The sequence below is a fragment of the Vigna angularis genome, chromosome 4 (genome assembly GCF_016808095.1).
Source record: "Vigna angularis cultivar LongXiaoDou No.4 chromosome 4, ASM1680809v1, whole genome shotgun sequence".
In the NCBI taxonomy this organism is placed as follows: Eukaryota; Viridiplantae; Streptophyta; class Magnoliopsida; order Fabales; family Fabaceae; genus Vigna; species Vigna angularis.
Window position 1 is genome coordinate 7573915 of NC_068973.1, and position 17805 is coordinate 7591719.

The following is a 17805-nucleotide window of genomic DNA, read 5'->3' on the forward strand; positions in this document are numbered from 1 at the left end:
ATTGATGAGTCTATCAAGAAAAAATTTATCAAAAAGATACAACAACAAGAAAAACTGAGTCCAATTTACATCAGAAGAAATTGACATCATTTCGGGTTGATAGGTAATATATATAAGAGAATCTAATCTTCATCAAATAATACAATTTTCTTAAACAAGTAATACTAAATTTTGGTGACATAATCATGACTTTTCTAAACGTGTATTAGGAAAATCAAGTCCTTATTATTGAAGGAAGTAAAATGGATTTACATAAATATCATCATATGAGTGTTCTTTAGACAACTAACAACAACAGAGAAGTAAGCATTATAATTTTAAAAAATGTTAAAATTTACAACTAGAAGTTCACCTCTATCTAAAATTTAATTATAACATTGTCTTGGAATAGTTTTAAAGAAAAGAAAATCTTCACCAACTTAAATCTTAAAAGGAGAGAGAGGGGTTTGGTTCAGATGTAGACATAGCTCGAGATTTCAATTGACTTTGATGAATAATCATCATGTCCTATTGGGTGGCATTTGAATTTGAATTTGATTGAGCTCCTTTACTTTCCTTAATTAAGATTTGCATATAACTGATCTTTTAAGTTGAAGCTAATCACACATTTCTTCCTAATTCCCAACCCTTGGATATAATTTTTAATGAACGGTACTGCATCACTTTCAAATAATATATTCCCGGAAAACACGAAACTTGTGGAATCTATGCTTTTTAATATAACCACACATATAATAAAATTAATCAATTCATATTTTTTTAAATATTACTAATGTATAAAATTTACGTTAAATAGTTTGTGTAGTCTTTTATTATTATAATGATGTGATTATAAATGAAAAATGTTAATATTACATGGCTATATACCATCATGTTAAAATGATGAATTTTAGTCTAATTTAATTTCACAAAACCGGTTTATAAAATAGACTTTACATCTATTTATATTATAAATTGGTAAAAAAAAGTTACAAGAAGATCAAAGAATGCTAACAACAACCGGTGTGAGAAAAGAGCATGAGGAAGAAATAGGAAAAAAATATTAAAATGATATTTATTATAAGTAAAACTTAAGAAAATTGTAGAAGAAATAAAGAAGCAATGACTAAAATAAATTTTCAACAAATACTATATAAACATCACTAAGGTAAAAAACAGTAAAATTATTTTAGCACTTAAAACAATATTTCAACACTTAATTTGTATAGTAACTATGAATCATCTTCAAACACAAAAGTTCTCCTAAGAATGGCTGAAAATTGGCCTTTTTAATACAAAATATTACATATTTATATCAAATCCATTAATAACACTCAAGTTGTTCAAACAAAAGACTACCTTAAAAATATTACCTCATGCGAGAACTATGAATTTGACTCCGTCCATAAGGCTTAACCCTGACTGGGGTTAAAAAAGTTTCCATTAAAAAAAGTTAAGAGGATTAAAAAGTTTAAAAAAATTATATGGACCAGAGCTAGCTAGTTCATGACTTTTTCTTTTTAAACATGAAAAAATATTTTTTTCAATATATTATTATACTTTCACTTTAACCTAAACCTTGTTAAATAATTTCTTCATTTTTGTTAACATCTAATCGATTTAGTATTCATTTCTAAAGTTAAAAGAAAAAATTTCAGATTTAATTCAGAAATTGTAATTGTTCTGTATATGCGTTTGATTCAAAATTCAACAAAGTGTTAAACATGATTTTTATAAGTTTAGACTAACAAATGAAAGCATAAATTATTATAGTTTCGTCAGACATCACAAATTCATGTGATCGAGCAAATATAGATGCACAACTTAAATTGATTCATCATACGAAGTACACAACTTTGTCCAACTCATCAAATGCAAACATATAACTTGAGAACTTCATATAAATAATTAACATACATTATATACGTGTAAAATATATATATATATATATATATATGCTAGTGTTATTTTATGCACAAATTTATATAGGAGTACTTAAAATTTACATGCATTACAAATAAACTAAGGTTTATCAAGTTTTCATTACAGATCATCAAAAGTTTATAAAAAAACTGTGTAAATTGCAACCGCTATTTTTGTAAAATATGATAGTTTTTAACGGTCACAATTTACGTCTGTGACGGTTTTGAAAACCATCGTGATTCATATCACTATAAAGTATATGTGATAGTTTGTTCGAAAATAATTTTTTACATTGTATAATATGATAGTTTTTTAAAATAAAATATGACAGTTAAAACTGCCATAATTAATAGAAATTAAACATACGAAAAAAAATAACACTTAAAAACGTTACAGTTCACATTATATTATAATATTTATAATTACCATTGTTATGAAATGTTGTTATTGAAATATTTTCTTATTTATTATTACTTAAATTTATAATTTTATAATTTAATAAAATCTATTTTTAATAATGAAAATTTAAAAAATATATATAAAAAATATCATGATACTACAATACTAAATGGTCAACCCTCGAGGGCCCATGCATCCAAATGTCCATATGGTGTTTTTCTCACAAGGTTTAAAGATGACAACGGGTGGTACGAATAGTGTTTATCCGTTATCCGATTCGGAAAAAAGAAATTTACTACCTATACAAATACCGTTTAAAAAATACTCACGGGTACTTGCAAACCCACAAATATTTAAAATATATATTTTTATAAATTATTAAAATAAAATGTAAATAAAATTATAAAAAATATAAATTAAATTAAATATAAATTAAAATTTATTTTTAATTAAATTTAATCTGATAAAATATAAATTAAATTTAACTTAATAAAATGTAAATTAAATTTTTATTTTTATTTTTTACGGATAGCGGATACCCACAGGTATAGATACTATAATATTCGCACTCGACCTATTTATAAGTAGATATTAAAATACCCACTACCTACAACCCGTGGGTACCAACTATTCGTCAAAAAATTTATCTACGGATACTTGAGGGTGTGAATTTGTTTGCCATCCTTAGTCCAAGCTTTCAAGAAACTACATGTATCAAACAACCATTTACCAAACACATACCACGTCTAAACCATATTTAAGAAAGCAATAACTAAACCAAACACCAATGCACTAACTAATAAGAAAATTTGGGGCAAGGAGAAAGTGAACTTATATATACTAGGTTTTGGTAAACTTCTCCATCTTCATTCAACCTCCATTAATAGTACTTTATAATCATTATCACCATATTATCAACATGTAGAGTGTTTAGAGAGATCCATCACCTCTTCAATGTCTCCATCTTCATCCAGAACCAACACAACTATACACGTAAGAAGAATAGAATCACAATATCCATTAACTTAACACTCACACACCAAAGACTCATTCACGTTTTCAATCTCCACCTATCATCACTTCCCGATTTACACATTCATATACAAACAACAAAGGTATTAATAGAAAACATGACAAATCCTAATAGAGAAATAAACATCAAAACAGCAAAGCCAAAGAAAAATCACCCTCAATTAGCAATCAATTTTTAGAAATTATAAGAGAAACAGAGTTCGTTGTAGTGAGCCTTTGTGTTGTGCAAGAAGAGATGGAATCGGCGTTTCACGCGCACAATGTTGGTAACACCATATGCAGGTAGTGGCGACAAAGTTTATAGTCAGATGTGTTGTGGTGTTGGCGGGTTCTACCTCCGTTTTAGTTTAAAATTTCATCTTATTTTCGATCCACGACAATCATTTCTCAAATTAGTGTGAAATTTTAGATTTATGAAGGAATTTCAAACAAATTTTAGGACGTAAGAAGTTTTAGATTAAGGCAGGATTCTAGATATTAGGCACGTAAAGTTTTGATATTAGGATGAGATTTCAAATTTTGCATCATAACAAGATTACATTTGAGAGGAAAAGTGAAAAAAATTAAGTAAAATATTGAGATTTATTAAGAAGTGATTTTACACGTAAAATATGATGGTTCAAAAAATGACACTTAAAAAGGTCATATTTTATATGTAAAATATGTCTATTCTTCAAGTTTTGTATTATGTTGCAAAGAATGGTGATTTTAAACAATTGACATTATTTTTTATAGTGTTCATACAAAAACAAAAAATTTCATTGTTACATTTTTATGTCGTTTTCCTTTTTTTTAAAAAAAGAGTGAATATTTCATTTATTACTACCAAAAAAAATTGACATTATCAACTATCAAAATTCATTGGTAACGCATAAAATTTTTTGATAAATTAAAATTATCAATAGTAAAAAATTTGTCGATAAAAATGTCATTAATAAATTTTATTAATGGAAGTTTTGATTTGTCCATAATTACTGATAGTTTTTTCTGTCGATAAATCTATTTGTAATTATCGATTGAAAAAATTATCAGTAAAATCCATGTGTATTTGATTGATCTTCTTTCTTTTCCCTTCTTTCTCCTCTTCCTTCATTTTAATATGTTAATTTTATTTATTAGTGAAATAAATAATTAATTAAAAGGTTGTTATAGCATATTAACATAGGGTCGTCTTAAGTGAATTAAAATATTAGTTTTAACATATTAAAACAAAAACGATGAACTGTACATAGTTTAAAGTTATATAATAAATTAAAATGATTATGTAAAATGTTTTTTTAGTCATTCTAGATCAACCAATATAATTTTAATAGAGATTACAATGTACAATCCAACATAACACACTTTCCATGTACTACAGCAATTGCGGAGTTCTTAAAGTAAATGTATCGATGAGAGTCTATATATATAACTTGAGAGATTTGGATTTGATGAAGTCCGTGTCATAAATCAATCCAATAAAATGAATTTTAAACCAAAAGTCAACTGATATATAAAATACATTATATTTAAAATTTGTGACTATTTCTTCTTATACGTTGTTCATCTCACTTGTATCCAGTCAACCTTAAGACTTCTCACTTGAAATTTAAATTTCTTACATAAATATTAATTATTATTTAAAAAAAAGTTAAGATTTTAATAAGTCCTCCATCTGAGTGGTGGGATATATTTAAAAAGTCGTCCTAATGTCTTAGAAAGTAAAAAATAAATTATATTAATATTTTTTCTCTTAATCGACTTAAATGTGTTTTAAGGATACATGAAACTCCAAAATAAACCATAACTGAAATTCCGTTATTAAACAATAGCCATGTTATCCTTGGGAATTGAGTTGGCAACGTACGACATAAGGGAAAACACAAAGCGAAAAGAAGTGGAGGTAGAAAGCCATTGATAAATATGTAGCAGGAAGAGGTAACATAAAATGTTTGATGAGTATGACTGTTCATGGCAAGGTAAGTCCAGAAGAGAAGCTTATTCCGGCCATGTTCCAACCCTTCATTTTGCAATCAGGGAGTGCCATCCATGTCCACTGCTTCCATTTCGCATCAAAAGACAGCCACGTCATATCCCAAACTCCCTCGCAATTACACACCAACGCCGCCGTCACCACCCCATTTTTCTCCTCCAAACACCCCATCATCGCCGCATAAGGCTTCTCAATCACACCGGCAACCATAGACAAAAACTCCCACTTTCTTCCCTCCAAGCTAAGACCCCACAGTTCCACACCCTTCAAAACCCTCACGCTCCTACTCACCCCACCCTCTCCGATTACCCTCGCACCCTCCGATTTCACGATCATCATATACCCATCACCGTATACGTGCAACCGGTCAATCACGTTCCCCCAGCTGAATCCAACCGTCAAATTACCGCCCACACCCCTCGCGTAGTTAAATCTCGGCCGCAGAACCACCGCCGCGTCGCACTCCGGTGTTGACGCAACCAAAACGCTCTCTCTGGGCCCGTGAACCACGTTCAGAAAAACGTGACCCCCGCCACGTGGCGAAAATTCACTCGCGCCACTCTCCACTGCCTCCGTTGACTTCCACGTGTCAGTCCTGGAGTCGTACACAAACAAAACGGGGTGATTCCCGACGAACTCCGCGAACATGAAACGAAAGTGACCCGACCCGGACGGTTCGGTTACGAGCTTCATACCGGATCGCCTCCACGAGGAGGTGCCACGTGGACCCAACGGGGAGGGGGGGATTTTCTTAACGGTCACGGAGACTAAATTAACAGCGACGACCTCGCGAACGGTGTTGGAGGCGAAGAGGAAGACGTTGTTGGAGGCGGCGAGGAAGTAGAGGTCCTCCCCGTGGAAGTGAACCGGTTTGAGAAGGTCGGCGATGGGGATCCGGAACCAGCGATCGGAGCTCCGATCGGTGAAGGCGTGGAGGACGGCGTCACGGAGCCAGCGCTTTTTGTAGACGAAGAGCCAGGTGGTGGAAGTGGATAGAGTGTTGCACTGGCGAACGAAGGTGTGGTCGGAGATGATTCGGGAGAAGGATTTGTTGACGAGCTTTAAGCGAACGATTTCGGGTAGCACGAGTGAAAGGAAGATGGTTTGGATGAGTTCCTGTGGGAGAAGACAGAGGCCAATGGCGTTTTTGGGAGTTGAGTTTGGGTGATCGTCCATGTAAACACAGTGGAGTGTGTTGGATTTCAGGTGGGTGGGGTTGTTGTTGGATTCATGGATCAAGTTTATATCACAGAGTCCTTGTCTCAGTGTGGTTGGCTTTTGACAACGATGTCTTTCATCATCAACCTTTTTTATTTCTTCGACAACCACCTTTCCACTTCATCATTTTTTCAACACCATTATTTACTCTTTTCTTTCCCTTCTTATCTCTTCAATAACTTACCCTACATTATTTTCCACATGCTATCCATCACATACTCATCATACTTTTTTATATTTTTCATAATTTTAATAATCTTTTTTAAATGAAAATTTAAATATATGCCTACTAAACTTTATATTTAAATCAAATTACTCTATTTATGAAATAATTAATATAATAAGTATAAAAATATATAACTTTATATAATTACACCCCAAATAATACTTTATTGTTAATATTTTCCGTTTTAATAATCTTATTTCATAGCTTAACTCTAAAATAAATATTTGCATATTAATATTGTTGTTAAATCTGGAATTACATATTAAGAAATGAATTTTTAGAATTAATGGTAGAATATATAAATATATGTATGTATGTACATGTATCCGAGTGATAATTATTAAAGGAAAGTTAAATATGATATATTTTTCATCTATTTCGAAGATAAATGGGTTCTTGTATCTATTATTAGCATATCTTTTCACTATTTTTCTTTTTGTACTTTCATATTTTCTATTTATACACTCCACTTTTTCTTTTTCTAATTTATAATTTCTTCCACTTTGGTATTCGGTATTAGTATCATGTTCTTACTTTAAACATGGTGTTTGACAAAGAATATCATTGGAATCAAAGTTTTATAAAAGGTTGAAGTTAGCTAGTTACTTTAGGTAAGCATTTCGTTTTATTTTAATGGATTCAAGCAGGAGGTGTTAATTGTTTGAGTTATTTATAGATTGGACCATTGACAAGTCTTTTGAATTGAGCAATATAAAATATAAAATTTATTTATTTATTATAATTAATTGTGGATTTTACAATTCTAATTTGGATTTTAAATTATATATGGAAAGAAGTTAGAATATTTATTGTTTTGATTGAGTTTTTTTTAAAAGTATTAATTAGAGAGATGTTACATAAATGTAACTTGAGTACAACTCACATATGAAATTATATAGGTAAGTTTCTTATTGAGTTCAAGTGTCTAAAGTGATTTTTATCAAGATGAACTAGCAATTTTGATATCATTAATATGTTTTTTGAGACAGGATTCATTAGGGAGAGATTGAATAAATGTGACATAGACTCAAGTTATACAAAACATTGACATCACTTTCAACCGAACCTTAAGCTAATAGGTTTATCGTCTTCTTTCTTATATATGCTCAACTTTCTCATTTTTATCGATTCCCAACATGTTTGACATGGAAACTTGATAGTATACCACTAACATTAACACAAAAATAGTCTTCTATGTCACTAAATTTACGTCTGACATGTAGGTAACAAGTATAAAAAATGTGCGATGACATTTTTGTAAATAAATTATCAATATTTATGTTTTGACCCCTACAGGACAAACATAAATTTACCTTTATTAAGTAGAGTTAAACGTAAATTTACGTTTAATATGCACTTAATAGACATAGATTATGTGTTTGTCCTGCAAGGATTAGATGTAAAAACTCTCTTTTACATATATTCTTTATAGGTCAGACATAAATTTGTTTAAAAAAACTTTTAATGTCCTTTTTCTCCTCACTTTTCTTCTTGCATGAAGCTAGAAGTCAATGTTTCCCTCACTTTTCATCTTTTTGTGATTTAAGACTTCCATTGGTGACTAAAAGTCATAGTTTTTGGCATTTTCGTGTTGGGAAACATCTTTCTCTCTCATTATTTTTCTACATCGAGGTTAATTTCTCATGCTTCTTGCTACTATATCATTCATAGTTATGCATGAATGACCTCCTTATTTTTCTTGAATATTAGTTTTATTATTTTTTATAGCGGTGACATTATTTTGGCCAAGGAGGGTAGTGAGAGGTAGTAGAAGAATTATGTGAGGGTTGAGTTGAGCGTGAAGTTTGGGAAGTGACAGTGATGACTGTAACTTTAAAGTTGTGGAGAAGGATGAAGTGCTTGGCGAGCTACATGCCTGGGATGAGATGGCTTGAACCTAGATTTGATATGAGAACCGTGTATGTGGATTTTGGCATCTCCATTAAGCGATTCTGAGTAGCATTGAAAAAAAAAGCTTCAAAGTTTACCTTTATTCTCTTTTCAAGAATGTAAATTTGCGTCTAGTATATCTTCAATTTACACCTCTCGCAATTACGTGTGACCTATAAAACACATAAAAAAACCTAAAATAATAAACAAAAAAATTGTATTAGTGTAAATACATATTATGTGGACTAGAGTTAGCTAACAGAATATATCCTCATGAGTCATTATTTGGGTTTTCTATACAACAAAAATTTGACGTCATTATGAATTGTTTTAAATATGTTGACATTACTAGTAAAGTCAACTAAAAATAATTTGTGTGAAATTGAATAACCATATATGATACTATTGTGTGCACTAGTAGAAGAGGTTAAAACTAAAAGTTTACAAAAAAATTCAAACTAATATTTACAAAAATCTACAAAGGGTAAACTATCATATTTTGAACATGTGCATTACATTCATGCTATGCAAGGAGAAAGGAAAAACTAAGGTTACCATGGACACTAAACAAGTTCACAAGCAATTCATCCTAGCTTTAATCCATAGATACATAATGTTATTAATGTGAATGTTGATTGTCATTGTAGTTACCATTTAATTGTTGCAATGTTGAAAATATGTGAAGACTCATAACTTCTCTATAAATTTGACTTATTTAAAGAAATTGGTCAATAACGCACAAGACTCCATATATGCCTTTAACAATTGATAAAAGTCACATATTAATTTATTTTGACCCTATTTTTGGCTTGTGTTCAAGCATTTATTGTTATTTTATGATATTATTTTACTATTTTTTAATTTAAACTTATGTTTTATATATTTCGTTACAATTTTATGTTTTTTTTACTGTTCATTTTTTTTTTCAAGAAAATGAGAAGATTTTGGGTCAGAATGAAATCTAAGATTCTTGCTTAAGTGAAGCATTTCCTTTCTTAAGTGAATGTTGTTTTCTTGATCAACCTAATCAAGTGAGTCTTGCATAAGTGAGAGATATATGACTTATACTCTCAAACTTATAAAAATTATGATTGTGTACTCTATTATCACAATTGACACTACTCCTTAGCCTAAGTTAGCCCTAAATATTGTGACACACACATTAGAATATTCACAATCTTTAGTTTCATTTTTGTCTTTGTGTGTCCGTGTGAAACCATGAGGTTAAACACTATGTTATTAGAAGTCGATTTAACTACCCGACTTATGCAAATTATCTTTTTCTTTACAACATTATTTACTTATTTAGTTGTTTTTAGTATATTTTTAATGCTTATTTGGCCTAGTTAATTAAATGATTATTTCATAATTTTAATTATGGTTGAAAAATCCTTTTAAAAGAATATATATATATATATATATATATATATATATATATATATATATATATATATATATATATATATATATATATATATATATATATATATAAAAGCAAAGTTGTGACAACCTACAAGGGAGAGGGAATAGAAACTCTTAAGTGACTTGTAAGTACTCAATTTTAATGTTTGTTAGTTAACAATGTTCACCAAGGAATCAAATTCTCACTTAACTAATCTAAGTATTCTCCTAACCAAAGAGTTGTGTTTAAATCAAATTTGTGAATTATTGAATTAATTGTGCAATTAAACATGGATTAAGAAATAAGAAATTACACAAAAAAAGAATAATAAAATCAATCTCTAGCATTTCTTTTATTACTTTATATTTCTTTATCTTATTATTATTTTTATTTTGAGTCATTCCGATGGTTCCTTACTCTCTTATTCAAAATTCCTAATCGTGTGTTTAAACGAAATAATTTAAGAACAAAATTTATTTATTTGGTGAATTTATTTATTTTTAAACAAAATGAGTTATTTGGACGTGAAAATTAAAATTTTGGAACCTTTAAAAGATGTTTTAAATACTAAAACAAAATAATTTGAAATTAACTCAAACAAGAAGGAAATCAAAATTTAACAATCAATCACTTTTTTGTTATACAAACACATTAAAAATTGAATTATAGAATGTTATTTGAATATTAAAATTTGACAAATATTATTATTTTTTTGTAAATTTTAATTTTATATTTTATATTTTAAAATAAATATTTTATCTTATAAGAGAAATTCAATTATTTTATACTGATAAGAAAATTGAAATGCAAGATGCTTCAATTACTCTATCTAAGCAAATACATTTAAAAAATAAAAATAATTTAATTACAAGTAATTCAAATAGTATTTTAATTTCTTGAAATGGTTGAAATCACTCCTAAATACAAGGTAAATTTCTTACCTTTATTTTTATTCTTTTATTATATAAAATATTTTATTTATCTTTTCTCTCTTATTAAAAAAATCACATAAATGATTTTCTCATAACAAATAATTATAGAACAAATATTTGTGGATTTGATACTTGAATTTTTGTCCATCTAGTATATACATTTAACAAATTGATATGTTTGTCAAAGAGTTATTCGTAGTTAACTTAGTCTCATGTGTCTACTATGACATTGTTTGGTAAATACAAGGTAAGTTTCTTACTTTTATCTTTATTCTTTTATTATATAAAACATTTTCTTTATCTTTTCTCTCTTATAAAAAAAACCACATAATTGATTTTCTTATAATAAATAATTATAGAGCAAATATTTATGGATTTGATACTTGGATTTCTGCTCATCTAGTATACTTCTAACAAATTGGTATGTTTGTCAAATAGTTGTTCGTAGTTAACTTATTCTCATGTGTCTACTATGACATTGTTTGGTAAATACAAGGTAAATTTCTTACTTTTATCTTTATTCTTTTATTTTCTTCATCTTTCATCTCCTATAAAAAAAAAACACAATTGATTTTCTTATAACAAATAGTTATAGAGAAAATATTTGTGGATTTGATACTTGAATTTCTGCCCATCTACTATACTTCTAACAAATTGATATGTTTGTCAGATAGTTGTCCGTAGTTAACTTAGTCTTATGTGTCTACTATGACATTTTTTAGTTAATACAAGGTAAATTTCTTAATTTTATCTGTATTCTTTTATTATATAAAATATTTTCTTTATCTTTTCTCTCTTATAAAAAAGAATCATATAATTGATTTTCTTATAACAAATAATTATAGAGTAAATATTTGTGGATTTGATACTTGGATTTCTGCCTACCTATTATACTTCTGACAAATTGGTATGTTTGTGAAAGAGTTGTTCGTAGTCAACTTAGTCTTATGTGTCTACTATGATATTGTTTGGTCTTTGTGGAGACATCATTATTTCCAAGCCCAATAACTCCATTAGTTGTGCATGTACAGAACTATCCCACTATAGGAATGTGAAGGAGTGTAGACATATCATCTAATGTGATAGTCATCTCATCAAGAGGCAGATGAAAATTGTTAGTTTGTCTATAATAAGTAACTCTATTCTTTTCTCTCAAAATTATTATTGTAGTAGCTAATATTTGCAGACAACCTTTACACAATTTTGTTTAATTTTTTTTGTATGACACCAAATTTAACTCCCAACACACAATCCTACACAAATAATATTTAAAATCCTAGTACAAAGAAATTCATTTCTTAACACACAATAATCATGATAATTTAATAAATTTAATTTTTTATGTGTTGAAAATTTAAATGAATTTAAGTTTCACATTAGATAAATATAAAAAAGTTGAACCTTTTATAAGAAAAAGAAAATTCATAAATTCATTATCTTATAAAGTTTTAGATTAAATGTGATATCAAATTTTATGTAGATTGAGTTTGTCTCATTCTATTGTATCTATCCAATAAATCTCTCAAGAAAAAGATATCTATTAGTATGGGTTGAGATAGATTATCTATAGTCCTAATTATAGGTTTACAAATTAAACAAAACAATACAAGATAAAAATAACATAAAAAGAAACGTTTCAAATTACACCATCTAAACTACATTTCTTATAATTTAAATTGTATAATCTAATTTTTCTTTTAGATTAAAAAATTAATTTCAAACTATGCAATTTAAATATATATACAAATCCAAAATTACATCGTACAGTATAAAATTCTTTTCCAAATTTTTAATCTGAAAAAGGCTTATTGATGTAAAGAATCTAAAGAACTTTTTCCAAAAGTTACATGACATAGAATAAACTTATAGATTATGACAAAGACCGAATCCAGAAGTCTGTAAATTGGTTGATGCCCATTGTGATTTTGGGTTGAGCTATCTAAAAATATTAGAAATGAAGCAGTATGAAATGTACCTCAGGAAATAAAAAACGATAAAATGAGAAAGGGAAAGATAAACTCACCTGAAAAGACAAACGGTGGAGACACAAAAGACGACGTCAGAAAAAGTAAAGTTGGCTGCGACGATAGTAATTTAGGAGGATAAAAAGATGAAGGTAACATAAATGTATTATAGGTACAGGAAGGAACTGTAGCTAAAGGAAGAAAATGTTTATGTATTTGTTGAAAGGCAGGCAGATGGGACAAGCGTCCAACAAGGATTCCAAAGTAAAGGGTACGTCATGGGCGGCGTTGATGGTAGCAGTGTTGAAGTGATGGCTGAGATTTAAATTGGTTTTAAGAAGTGTTAGTTTTGTAATATGGAATTATTGAATTAAGAATAGTTGATTGGGTAGAAGGAATATGAACCAGTGGTAGTGGTCATCAGCACACCAGGCGTGCACTGTGATATAGTGGTGGGGTGACTCATGCTGCCCAGTCAACAAATACTAATCTCACCTGCCTCCATTTCTCACGACATTCCCATTACTTAATTGCTAAACTTTGCCTCCATTTTCAATCTATATTCAACTCTTCTTAACCTTACTTTCAAACAAATATTCTTCTTCGTTTCCAACCATATTCTCATCATTTTTCTAAAATCATCATTCAATTCTTTCTAAAAGTTGATCATTCTCATTGTATCAAAGTATTGTTGGAATGAATGCAAGAAATTCATTCTCGGGGATTATACTGACACTCTAATAATTATTCGTTCTTAATTAGAGATGATTGATACATGTGGTGAAAGTAGCAAGAGGTTTTAATCTAGGTGCTTTCAGTGCGATACAAACTAATCTTGTGAGTGTGATAGGATGAAATTCATTGACAATTACTCTGCAGAGTAGTAGAAACCATTATAAGTGGATGACCCACCGTAACTCAACATTCATACTAAATCCAAATAGTCCAGTTTAAGTCAAAGGCATGATTAGGATGTTTAAATTATTTTGTATGAAAACCATGATATATGTATGAAGTTTTAATATGTTATAATTGATTTTGTATTACTAGCTTACTTTGTTTGTTTTCTCTTGTGCTTGAGTTTTATTTATTGTTCGTACATCGATTATGATCATTTGTGATGTGAACAAAGGACAATGATATTTTTGTATAATAAGCTTTGAATAGAAGATTAACAAATATTTAGTTTTCTTTGACAAAATATATAGTTTTGTTTTAGTTGACTTATATATAAAATTAAATTGTATATATGTTTTGTATAATTATAATGCAACTTTTATTCTTTGTTTTATTAACTATTTTATATTATTAATTATGTAATTGTTTATTTATAATATTTATAGTATGTGATTGAGATATTATAAATCGTGCCGAAAATCGTCGAGAACAAATTCTTTTTTACTTTTGGATCGAGATTTTCAAAACAAAGTTTTTATTATAAGATTTTCAAAACAAACTTTCCGAATGCATTTAAGAATGGGTTTTCTGAAACAAAATTTATAAAAAAAACTTTTGAGAATATATCTTCTAAAATGAACTTTACAGACATTACATACCAGTTTTATGTAACACTTATAAATCTATTTTGGATAAGTTAACTGTGTTTTAAATTTCTCAATCTATATTCGAAATTTGAATTTTTCTTTCTTAAAAAGTTTATGTATAGTTATTCCTATGGTGATCTACACACATTTAAATTAAAATGTCTACGCAAATGGGCTGACACATGTAATTTAAAAAAAAAATACAGACCTAGTTTTTTTATTTATTTTAAGTTTAATCATTCACGAAGTCCCTATTTTCGCGTGAAATCTCAATTTAGTCCCTTAGTTTCTGGACTTCTCAATTGGGTCCCAAATTTATGAAAATTGCAACAATTGGATCTTTTTCGTTAAATTGTGTCCAACGACGTTAGTGTGTGTCTGACGTGGCACACTGTAGTCAGTTTCTTAACTGATGTGGCTGACTGAAGCAGGACAGTGAAACACGTGGATAATAACATTTTTTTAATTAAAAAGAAAATAAATGTTTTAAACCAAAATGGGGATTCAGATTTTGAATTGATCGAATTAGGGATTGGGATTGTTCTGAGTACTTCTAGGGTTCGTCCAAAGTTCATTCCATTTCACAAATTGGGGTATCAATTTGGGTAATTAGGGTTTAATCGAAGTTATCTGAGTTGCCCGGCTCTTGCGCCATTGCCAACGTCCGCTACTCCACCGCTGGCCACTCCAAGCTCGTGAGCGTCCAACCCTTCGTCGCCGGCTACCGTTTCGGCTCCGTCGCCGTCGCGCACAATGGAAACTTCGTGAACTACCGCTCCAAACTGGAAGACAATGGGTCCATCTTCAACATGACCTCCGACACCGAGGTCGTGCTCCACCTGATTGCCACCTCCAAGCACAGACCTTTCCTACTCAGAGTCGTGAATGCCTGCGAGAATCTGAAGGGGGCGTACTCCCTGGTGTTCCTCACGGAGGACAAGCTGGTGGCTGTGAGGGACCCCTTCGGGTTCCGACCTTTGGTGATGGGAAGGAGAAAGAACGGCGCTATGGTTTTCGCCTCGGAGACATGCGCGCTGGATTTGATCGATGCGACGTATGAGAGAGAGGTGAACCCGAGTGAGGTTGTGGTGGTGGACCACACGGGAATCCAATCCCTCTGCCTCGTGACTCATCAGGAGACAAAGCAATGCATCTTCGAGCACATATACTTCGCACTTCCCAACTATCTTGTCTTCAGGAGGTCTGTGTACGAGTCTAGGAGGAAATTCGGGGAAATACTGACCATTGAGAGCCCCGTTGAGTGCGACGTTGTGATTGCGGTTCCCGATTCTGGGGTGGTGGTTGTGCTTGGCTATGCTGCAAAAGCTAGGGTTCCCTTTCAGCAGGGGTTTATAAGGTTGCACTATGTGGGGAGGACTTAAAAAATTGTTATTATCCACGTGCTTCATTGCCCTGCTTCAGTCAGCCACGTCAGTTAAGAAACTGACTACAGTGTGCCACGTCAGACACACACTAACGTCGTTGGACACAATTTAACGGAAATGATCCAATTGTTGCAATTTTCATAAATTTAAGACCCAATTGAGAAGTCTAGAAACTAAGAGACTAAAATGAGATTTCACGCGAAAATAGGAACTTCGTAAATGATTAAACTTTTATTTTATTTTCTTTTACATTTTATCTCCTTTTTTTTTTTTTTTTTTCTGTTTTTCATCTTCTTCTACCCGCCTCAACCCCAACATCAAGGGTTAGCTCCACAATCCAACCAGACCCATTGGCGGCGACGTTGGTCGCATCCGGAACACTCATCGGCGTCGTCATGGGAGGTCCAATCATCTATTCATTCCTTCTTCTTCTCCAGCCTCCATCCACACACAACTTCGTCTTTTTTCCTAAATTGTTCTATCTCTTTCCCCTCATCAAATTCTGCACAACTCAACATACATTCTCTTTTCACTCTCCCACACTACTGTGTCAATCGTGGTCTCCACCCTCGAGGACGAGCTCCAAATCTGCCGTCGTTGCCGGATTCCGACGAGCCTCATCCAGCAGCGGCGTCAACGTCTGCAAGTATGGATTTGCGTGATTGTCCTTTTGGTAATCTATCCCTGCAGTGGTGAGTACTAAAAGCAGTGTAAAATAGAAGTGTAATAATAATGATGCAACTAAGGTGTTGATGAGAATGATCACGATAATAACAATAATTACGTAGAATGATGAAAAAGAATAGTTTTTTTTTTCTTTTATTTAGTATGAAAGTGCAATTGATAATAATAAAGATGTGCGTAGAAAAACTATTTTTATAAGTTTTTCTATTTTTGCGTATTTATCTTTTTTCTTTTAATATTTTTTTGTAGTATATGTTTTCAAATTTCTTGTCCTTTTCCATGTTAATTAGCAGTTCTTTTTTGTAAGATTTTATAAAAATAGTATCCTTAATAACTTATCTATAATTACAAAGATAAAAGCTTATCATTACTTATTATTCCAAATCAAATACAAAATCTATTAAAATGTAGAAATGTTAGGTATTTTTTCAATTAATATATCTTTCATGATATTGATGGACATCATGTTTAATTTTAGTTTAATGTTTTGGTAGTTTCATATTTTCGACTAAAATCTCAAATAGGTTTCCGACTTGTTCGACGTCTCAATTGGGTCCTTATTTTTGTAAAATTAAATTAAACAAAAACTTACCGTGAAATTGAAAAAACGCTGGAGGATGTTATGTAAGATGCTGATAGTGTACATTTAATTAACGTGACACTAAAAAGGTGTGTGAAGTGTATTTTTTAAATTTTTGAATAAAAAGTGGAATGCAAAAGGGGAAATAAAATTTAAGTAAGGGCAAAGTTGGCAAATGAAATTAAATTAAGTGCAGCAGTCCTTTCTATGTAATTGCGAAATCGAAATCAGATTGGGACCAAATACTATAAAAACAACAAGTCGTCGAATCCAACCTTTAATTTGGAACAAAGAACTAGGTTTGTATTGAATTCCATAGAAAACATGAACCAGAACGAACCAATTAAAAGCTTCTCGATTTTTATTATACCTTGTAGACGGAACCAAAACGTCCCTCACCTAGCTTAAACCTCCCTCGCCTAGCTTGTGAATATCACTAAAATTCTTGGTGACAGAAGCCAAGGTTTCGTAGGCAAAAATCTTCTGCTCTTGCGTAGCCATTTTTTGTATGTCAGCTTCATCGCTTCCCTCTAAGCAAACACAACAGAGCAGAAACATAATTTTGGTAAAAAAATTGCGAGTGTGAGACTTGTCCTTGTCCTTGTCCATGGCAGTGTGTAATGAGAATGTCTATGGTTCCAGATTTGAAGAGATGCCCATGAAACGAAAACGGGA

General features: G+C 30.6%; 2 protein-coding genes across 2 annotated transcripts; one reads left to right on the forward strand and one right to left on the reverse strand.

Annotated features, from left to right (window-relative positions):
* Positions 1-5102: 5102 nt before the first annotated feature.
* On the reverse strand, positions 5103-6599 carry LOC108331030 (uncharacterized). The gene has a single exon (XM_017565641.2). It carries the CDS (start codon positions 6479-6481, stop codon positions 5282-5284), a length of 1200 nt encoding a protein of 399 aa, XP_017421130.1. The 5' UTR covers positions 6482-6599; the 3' UTR covers positions 5103-5281.
* A 4597-nt stretch (positions 6600-11196) lies between these two features.
* LOC108330186 (amidophosphoribosyltransferase, chloroplastic) lies at positions 11197-15863 on the forward strand. The gene is made up of 2 exons (XM_017564691.1): positions 11197-11220; positions 15108-15863. Exons 1-2 carry the CDS (start codon positions 11197-11199, stop codon positions 15861-15863), a joined length of 780 nt encoding a protein of 259 aa, XP_017420180.1.
* Positions 15864-17805: the final 1942 nt, after the last annotated feature.